The following is a 9,828-nucleotide window of genomic DNA, read 5'->3' as shown; positions in this document are numbered from 1 at the left end:
GGACTTGTCATACTTTGCTCCAAATTCTTCTCGATTGGGGGTTTGTGCTGAGAAGTCTGCTGTGATTCTAATGGGCTTTCCTTTATAGGTAATCTGTTTCTTTTCTCTAGCAGCTTTTAATATTCTGCTCTTTTGCTGGAGATCTGGGATCTTGACTATTACATGTCTGGGTGTAGCTTTATTTTGGTTGTTGTTGGTTGGAGTTGTATATGCCTCATTTACCTGTATCTCAGGTTCTGTTTCCATACTTGGGAAATTTTCTGCTATTATTTCTGCAAATATTCTTTTTATGTCAGTTGTGCTGCTTCCTGCTGTTTCATTGACTCCTATTAGTCATAAATTATTCCTCTTTGCCTTGTATTGCAGCTGTGGAATTGATTTTTCCTGGATCCTTGTTGATTTTATGAGACCCTTTCTTTCATGGCCATTAGCTGCCATGCTGTCTTCAAAATCTGAAATTCTATCTTCAGCTTCATTTAAGCAGTTTTGGCAGCTTTCAGTGGAATCTTTGTTTTCCTGGAAGTCTTTTTGAATCTGGTTCATGTGTTCTAAGTCCTTTCTATATTTTTCATTTAACATTTCCATCCATTGCCTTTGTTCTTCTATTTTCTTATATGTTTCTTCTTCAGACATTTTGAGCAGTTCTTTCATTATTACTGTCATTTCATTTTTTGCCTGGGAGATTATTTCTGATCTCATCTCTTCTATGGCCTTATGGAGGTGTTTTTTTACTTCCATTGCAATCATTTCAGCAATTTCAGGCATGTGTTTACCAAGTTTTCCTATGTCAATGTCTTCTGGGCTTGTTCTGAGTGGGAAGGAGCCTGGGATAGTGTTTTAGTCCTTCGTCTTGTTATGTTTGATACCTCAGTTTCAAAAAGTTTCAAAAACTCAGAAAGCTCAGTGTCCCTCTTCAATGGCTGCACAGCAATGGCAAACTTGTTGGTCAAGTTTGCCTCTCAGTGTCCACTGAGAAGCACTACTTAGTCTGGGGTTTTCTGGCACTTGTTGATTTTTATCTAGTTATCCAAGGTCTCAGATGTGGGCACTGGTGTCAGCTGATGGCAGACCATCTGATCCAGTGTCCCTTTGCAGTTCAGAATGCATGCACAGCCCAGACTCGGGTTGCACTGTTGTGACAATCCTGGTCCAGTGGACCTATGTGCCCAGGCAGTTCAGGGTACAGACCAAATCCAGTCCCAAACTGCAGGGTCAACAGTTTGTGGACCACCTGATTCTGTGTCTCCAGTCAGTTCAGGACACACACAGGAGCCAGATGTGGGCTGGATGGACAGCAATCAAAGACTGACGGTGCCTGTGCCTGTACAGGGGGTTGGGGCACAAGTAAAACACAGACTCAAACAGTGGAACCAGCAGCTCTTGGAGTGCTCGCTCACTCGGTGCAGGGCACATGCAGGGAGGGCCCACGAGTGAACCCTAGTGAGAGCAATCCCTGGGGCTTCTGAGTGAAGCATTCCTGTCTGCCGCTGGTTCACAGAGGGCAGAGACTCAGACTGTAATGGTGGCAGGGTCCTGGGTCACCCACTCTGCCCCCAGGAAATAGATGGGAAATACCTGGCTCTCTCCGTAACTTTCAGCTGGGAACCGTGGTGGGAGCTGGTTGCAGCCTGCCTGGTTCTGCTTCTTAGTCAGTTCAGGATGTGTGTAGAAGCCAGACCTGGGCGACTCAAAGAGCAATCACAGACTGTCCATGCCTGCACCCCCTCAGGGAGTCGGGGAGCAAGTAAAGCACAGACTCAAACTGCAGGACCAGCAACTCTTGGAGTGCTCGCTCACTCGGCACAGGGCACATGCAGGGGGCGCCCACATGCAAACCCCAGTGAGAGCAGTCCCCAGGTATCCTGAGTGAGGACCTCCTGTCTCCCATGGGTGCATAGAAGGCAGATACTCAGACTGTAATCTATCTCTGTATTTTCTGTATGAGGTCAAGGCTTTCCCAATCTTTTCAACCTTTTGTGATTATTCACCATTCCCTTTGTCAAAGAACTACCAGAGAAATAATCATGATCTACACAGACATTATTTCGGAGGAGTCTTATTTTCTTAATTTTGGGGGTTATATCTGTGTGTGTTTGCATATGTAGGGTAGTATTTTTCAGGCAACTAGAGAATTGTCCATTTTAGATCATAAGGAAAAAAATCTTCTCCATAGCAGTTTATAAAGTAATTACAGGATACACTGCCCACTGGGTACTACCTTTATTTGAAGACCTTTTCCCATTGTGTCTTAATCTGAGAATAGCATGTTAGTGCAGCATCCATTTTAGAAAGATAACTAGTTACAGCAAAACAAAGACACATGTCTAGATGTAATTTATGTAGATTATACAGTAGACATTAGGTATTTGTCTGCTAGAGAGTTGTAGTAGTCATCTTTTCACTACTATAACAAATAACTCAGAAAAAAGTAGCTATAGAGAAGAGGTTTATTTTTGCTTGCAGTGTTGTAGGTCTTAGTTCATGACTGATTGGCCCTGCTGGTTAGGACCCATGGAGGCACATCATGGCTGGAACATGGGGCACAGCAATGCTGTTTAGCTCATAGTGGGACACAGAAGACAGGAAGAAAGAAAGATGAAAGAGCCAGGGCTCTATGATCAGTGTGAAGTACACATTTCCAATGACCAGACCTTCACTAGAGTCCATGGCTGATAATTTCCACCATTTCCCAGAAGTGACAAGCTGGGAACTAAGCCTTAGATATATAAAGACATATGACTTATTAAAGACAAATAAATGGGAGCAAGTTATAGGGGATTTTCTGAAGCTATAAAAGAATATCTTGTGTAAAGTGGATGGGCAAACTTTTGACCTATGCAAGATCAACTTATTGCACTATGTAAGCAAATCAGACAGTGGTGGGGAGAGAGGTGGGTGGACCTATCCACTAGAAGCAGGAGCCAGTGGGATGAGCTCCTGGGCTCCCTGTAATATGTAAAGCCCAGGCTTTCATTATGTGACAAAGAAAGGCTGTTTCCAAGAAAATGTTCTTTTTTATGAGAAAAGGGTGGGCAAGAGAAGATCTTCAGCAACCTATAAAGCAAGCCAAGAACTTGTTTCTATGTGATAGGTGGTTGCAAAGAAGTTAATTTCAGGTTTATGGTGAAATATTTTTGGTAGAGATCAGTGTTTTTATGAGATTCTATTATGATGACTTCAAAACTGAGCAAATAACTTGACACAGTGAACATTAGCTAGGACAAAAATCCTCATCTATAGTTAGTATAATTGGTACTCAAAATTTAGAGAGAGTTACAATGGAGAGTCCTTGTGGTGGCAGAATAATGACTCTTCAGAGTCATCCACCCCCTAACACCTGACATCATGCCTTTGTATGCTGTTTTACATTGCAAAAGGTTATGCCAGCTGAGATGGGGAGATTACACTGGATCATCTGGGTGGCCCAGTGTAAACATATGCACCAGTTAAAGTGGAAGAGAAAGGTAAAAGAATCAGCCAGCTGTGTGGCAGTAGAGAAGAACAGAGGAAAATTCAAAATGTGAGAAACACTCTGTCTCTTTTGCTGTCTTGGAAGACAGAGGAAGGGGACCATGAGCAAAAAATACAAGTACCTTCTAAAAACTAGAAATAGCCCTCTGCTGACAGCAAAAAATCCTCAGTGCTACACCTGCAAGGAACTGAAGTCTGCCAAACAAGTAAGGACTCTCGTTCTTCCCGAGAGTCTTCAGAAAGAAAAACAGTGCAGCCCAGCCCGGGATTTTGGACTTGGGAGTCTATAAGTGGAAGTCTAGCTGAGACTGCCAGACTTATGACCTACAGAAATAGGGAAATATAAATTTGTGTTATTTTAAGTTGACAAATTTGTGATAATTTGATGGTACTAGAAAATGAAAACAGCACTCATTGAAAGATACCGCTTATTGGGAAGTTGGGATCTGACATGGCTGACAGTTGGGATCTGAATTTTCTGGAAAGTTTAATCTGTAACTAATAGAAAGAGGTCTGAAGAGCAGAGAACATCAACACTGAATATTTCAAAGCCACACTACATGCCAAGAGCTATTCCAGGAACTTAGCTGACATACAAAACAAAAATAGCCAAAAAGCTCTGCTCTCAAGGTTCTTAAGCCATATAATTTAAGAAAACAATACACAGTACTGCAAAGTGACGAGCACTTAGAAGAAATAAATAGTAGGAAAAGGTGGTAGGGAGTGTTTCAAGATGCAATTTTGAATAGAGTTACTCAGAAGTCGACATTTGAGTAAAAGTATGAGGCAGGTAAAGAAGAAAGTGTTGAGGTGACTGGAGACCAACCCTTAGATCTAGGAAGAGCAGGCAGAGTTGTAGCCATAAGAGCCAGAGCAGAAGCTCAGGTCAGTGAGAACTCCTGGGGGAGACAGCAGATCCTCAACACTTGCACATTGCCAGAGACTTAGGCTTTTGCTCAGAGATTGATGGGAATTTGTGATGGACTTGGGGCTATTGGATTAAGAAGAAATGAGACAGCATCATTGGTAACCAACTTGTGTCAGTTGGGAGAAGCAGAGTACCCATGTAAACAACAAATTACACACAGGGGGTTTATTAATTATAGATAGGAAGCAGGAACAACAGAAGTTAGGATTCATTGTGAGAAGATCTCCTGGGCTCAAGAAAGCTGCTGGGGTAGATGGAGCCCATTGCACATGCCTTATTTATAGTGCAGCAGACTTGCTCCAGAAGACCGCCCACCCTGCGCTATAAACCCCCAGGAGCGCATGATGCATAGGGCTAAGGTGCTGAAGCACCTCTCATTCCTGGGAGGGACGGGAACAGAGCACAGTCTGTTCTAGCCACTTTCTCCCCTTGTCTCAGGATGTTGTGAATAATTCCAGCATATCCTACAGTTAACCTCAAGGACTACAAGCCAATGGAGCTATGAGAGCTGCGTGGCTCCAGTGCCACCTACAGAATGGTCCTGCAAAGAGAGAGCAGAATAGCATCAGGAAGACCGTCTGGAAACCCCTGCAGTAATTCTGCTGCGACATGTGGTGGAGATGGGCTACCCCAGTGGCTGTGGGGGGTGTAAGAATAATGGGCTCGGATTCATGCGGAGAATAGAGACTTGTGAGACTTCTGTTTGAGATAAGTGTTAGACTCCAAGACATTACTGAAATTATTGGTAAAAAAAATTCAGGATCTTGAATCTGTTTTGTGTGCCATGTTCTTCAACAGCAGTTTTTAAAAATCTCTGGTGAAAATGTAGCTACTACTATGACATTTGGACTGTTCATAGTGGCTTCCAATGCTTCTTATATACTAACTGCTATAACCGAACCACTGAGGTAATTTGAACATTTCCATTTTGCTAATCAAAGGCTCCTACTAGCTGACCTCTGAAGAGGCAAGGCAAATAAATTTTGTGACATTTGCATCCTACTCACACCATTCTAGTTTCCAAAATTACCAGTTTGTTTTACATTTTGCCACAGTGACCCCAAATTTTGAAAACATTTGTTCTCTGTTTTTCCGTATTGTTCGCTATTGTCTGCTCATTTTTCTTTATTTGCTTTTTAATTTTTTTCTCATCAGAGGGCAACTGTTCCCCGGAATGGGATGGACTCATCTGTTGGCCCAGAGGAACATTGGGGAAAATATCGGCTGTCCCATGCCCTTCTTATATCTATGACTTCAATCATAAAGGTATTGAATTTTATGAAATGATTAATTTGAAACAGAAATTTGTCTTTTTTTGGGTAAAAGACTCTCAAAAGGAACTGAGCTGTCTCTTCATCATTCATGTCTTTACAGGCGTTGCTTTCCGACATTGCACTCTCAATGGAACTTGGGATTTTATTCGCAGTTTGAATAAAACACGGGCTAATTATTCTGACTGTTTTCCGCAGCCAGATATCAGCACAGGAAAGGTAATAACATTTTTTGGGGGTATTTTTGAATTGCTAAGGGAAAGCAGAATAATGTTTTTATGCATTTCTTATTTTTGCATTTTTTTTGCATTTCTTGATTATCAACCATAATATGTTAAAAACTTTTCCTGTGACACAAAGATCATAAAAGTTAAAAGCAAGGCTGGGGTACTTTCAGATACATTTGAACCATTCTGATATTTTCCTTAGGTTAGGGTTAGGATACACACACGTATACTTATATATGTATGCACATGTGTGTGTATGTGTACTTTGTTACAGTGGGTTATGTTTACATTATATATATATTCAGCAACATGTTTTATGACTCACTCTTAGTTACCAGTGGATGGGTACATCTCATGTTACTCTATATTCCTGGAGGACATTTTCCCTTTAGAGGGTTTTTTATTTCACTAGATCTGCCAGTAGGTGACTTTATTTATATGTGAAATATTAGTTGTAGAATTGAGGAGGAACAAGGTGCATCATATAAGTTTTCTAGCACAATAGCTTCATTTCACAGAGGTAAGTCAACTGAGGGGCAGTGATTGTTGGTTAAAGTGACAGAGCTTGCTAATGGCACCAGCAGAGTCCTAGTGTCCCGATTTCACTGCAGTTCTCTTTGCAATGTGGCAATAACACATAAACATTGAAAACTTCTTTTCTTTGGTACCAGGAATCGAACTCAGGACCTCGTGCTAGCCAGGCAGGTGCTATAAACTTTGAAAACTTCTACAGTGTTAGTTTTAAGTTATATTTGGTAGTTTAAAAGTCATACTTAAATTCATATTCTTTTGACCTTGTGAGGAAAGATGCTTGGAGATATAGGCATCTGATACTAGGGATGAATATGTTGCTGTGTAAATAATTTCTATGTGGACTCTGAAAACAGCCCATCGTACATAAGCTCTCTTGACATGAGACACATTTTTCTGCCTGCTTTTTGCAGCAAGTAGGAGGAAGAACAGTAATGAGAGGAGTGAGTCGAACGTGTCTTTGTTCAAATTCACAGGCTCAGAACTTTCCTCTTTTTGAACACAAAATGCAACCATACCACCTCAAAGAGGTATTTAGTAATTTGCTAAAAAGCTTCATATTTTAAAAAGTTTAATTTTTAATTTTTATTAGCATAATGTTTCCATTCCTTGTGTGGAGTGGGTACTGTGCAGAGCACATCTGCATTCCTTCTTTCTTTCTCTCCCTTTCCTCCATCCCTCAATCTCCTTCCCATTTAAGGAAGGTCTGTCTTTCTACTTCCTGTCAGCTTTTGTTTTGTTCTTCATAATTTGTGTGGAAAGTTCTCAGATAAAATTGTGTGGGATGTTTTATACTCTGTGTGGCAATTAATGCCAGCATTCAAAAAATGTAGAATGCTTCAAAAATAATTTCAATCTCCTTTACAGAAATAAACATTCCCTGATATTTACTTTGTGATGATCACTAGTTGTAAATTAAAGGATATCAAATGCAAGTTTTTCACAGCTTTTGAATGGCCATTAAATTAAATCATAGTTTTACTTATGCAGAATTTTAAATTTATAACCATTCTTTGTGTCTACAATGTATTCCAAGAGTTAAAACAATTAAGAATGGTTAATAAATCCAAGATATACATTGTTTCACATAATAGTAATTTAGAAGTTAACTAAATTTGAAGAATTTTGTTATCATAAACTAATTTTACCTTCGTATGTGGAAATACAAAGAGGATTTTCTATGATTTATAACCCTTAAGGAATAATTTGAGAAGACTCAGAAGAGTAAATATCTGCTAGTAAGAGAATTAGAAGGCTTGATACACTCTAGGGCAAAATAAAATTGTTTATTCATAAGACATAAATTATTAATGGTTAAATGAACTTTTTTATAAGAAAGGAGAAATAAAAAGTTAAACAAGTGTGTATTCAGAATAAATGCCACATAATTTAAAAAAAGAATAAATACCACATCTTTATTGGAGTAACAAGACTAAGATTTTAAAGAACCTATGATTTTTTCTCTAAATAATTTCAGTATCATTGATGTGAACAAATAAAGTGACTATTTTTACTAAAAAGAAGGGAAATCACTCTAATAATAGAACACAGGGTGACTGATGCTTTTAGAATATGATATTTAAAACAGTAGCATAACATAGAAATTACCATATAACATACCTCATGTCTTACAGCCCTATACCCTTTTGGAATGCAATTTAGCAATATATATTTTAAAAATTGAAAAGTGGTCATACACTTTGATTTTATAATTTTACTTCCAAGATTGAGCATAAGGATTTGGAATGGGGAAATTCAATGGAAAAAGTGTTTATTGAATAATTAATTATGATGATGAATATTTTGAGGAACTTAAAATTATAATGGAGAATTGGTTAAGTAAGGTCAAATATATATATGAAAATATATATATGAACAATTTTGCAACTTTGGAAAATTCTTTTGTCTATCAGTTAACTAAAAAATCAGGTAATAAACTTGTATATAAATTGAGAATGAAGATTCTTAAAACAATAGAAAATAATACCTAGAAACAGTGAAAAGAAAACATGATATACTAACAGTCTTTCTTTTGGTTGGTAAGAATTTGGGAGTTATTCCTCCCTCATTATATATTTTCTGTGTTATTCAAATATTTTATATATATTTCAAAATATTTTATTGACAGAACATTAACAAAACAATAAATAATATTTTAAAAAAGAATAAGGCCTTCTGCTTTCAGTTGGACACAGTTACTAAAACACATTAGAGAAGATGCAAAACCAATAATTTGTAAAAATTCATCAACAAGCTGAGGATGCCAAGGAATCTAAGGAAACTAAATTCCAGATATGGGTCAACCTTTTGTTCAAGAGAAGAGACCCATGGCTTCATTTATCCTTGAATTTGTGGCAGAATGGAACCAACTAGACCATGGAAAAGACAAAAAGGAAGGAGGAAAGTTTTGAAATCAATTTTTAACAGACAAAGACAGGCATGAAGGCTTAGAATTGCAAGGAAAGCGCTAGTCATTTGCTAAATCTATTCTAAGGTCTGGGGGGCGAGTGCAGGGGAGTAAGAGAAATTCCTCAAATGTCCATGAAGCCTTTATAGGGTGAAAAGTAGCAGTTAGGTGAAGCCACAGGACAGAGGTCAGAGCTGACAAAATGCACAGGTGTGCACCTGAGTGCAAGGTAGCAGCCCGACAGAGGAGTCTGAGCAGGCTCCCTCCTAGTGACAAAGGGCCTTTAGGAAGTGGCCAGCTAAAGACTGTACAAAATAACAGAGTGGGGCAAAATCTCCTGAGATGCAGAAAGACTGCAAGGAAGTTCACTCTTGCTAGCGCTATTCCCTGGTTCCTCCTCATCCTTCTTTTGCTTCTCTTTTCCTTTTTCTTATTATTGCATGTTGGCAATACTGAATAGTGATACTTATTTTGGGTAACTGATACATGCACATAACATGTCTCACTTATTTATAATTTCTTTACCTCCTCTCCCTTTGTTCCCTCCTAATCACCTTCTCTGCCTTAAGAATCTACCTTCTAATTTCCTGTCATCTCTTTTTTGTTTTATTCATTTATTTACTTATATTTTAGAGTTTTCATATAAAAGAAAATGTGTGATATTTAACTTTCTGAGTCTGGCTTATTTTATTTAGCATGATGATCTCAAGCCCCATCCATTTTCCTGCAAATGGCATAATTTCAGTCTTATTTATGGCTGAATGATAAGCATATATATGGCACATTTTTAATCCATTTGTTTGCTGATGGGCATCTAGGCTGTTTACAGTGTTTAGCTATTGTGAATTGTACCAGTATAAATATGGGTATGCAGCTATCATTTATAGGATGATGTCTTTAATTCTCTTGGGAATATACACAGATGAAAGAACTGAAGGCGCGGCTAGCTAGCTTCCTGCCTGGTGGCTCCCTGAGGGTGGGCCCCTAGCGCAC

General features: G+C 38.8%; 1 protein-coding gene across 1 annotated transcript in view; it reads left to right on the top strand.

Annotated features, from left to right (window-relative positions):
- Nucleotides 1-9,828, top strand: part of Pth2r (parathyroid hormone 2 receptor) — a 90,364-nt gene that overhangs the window by 11,485 nt on the left and 69,051 nt on the right. The window contains exons 2-3 of the mRNA XM_005397112.1: nt 5,555-5,665; nt 5,774-5,889. Coding sequence (XP_005397169.1) covers nt 5,555-5,665; nt 5,774-5,889 — 227 coding nt within the window. The remainder of the gene's footprint in view (nt 1-5,554; nt 5,666-5,773; nt 5,890-9,828) is intronic.

This window comes from Chinchilla lanigera, unplaced genomic scaffold, assembly GCF_000276665.1.
Source record: "Chinchilla lanigera isolate Chin_1 unplaced genomic scaffold, ChiLan1.0 scaffold00056, whole genome shotgun sequence".
In the NCBI taxonomy this organism is placed as follows: domain Eukaryota; kingdom Metazoa; phylum Chordata; class Mammalia; order Rodentia; family Chinchillidae; genus Chinchilla; species Chinchilla lanigera.
Note: the sequence above shows the minus strand (reverse complement) of the source record. Positions and strands in the feature narration are given on the sequence as shown.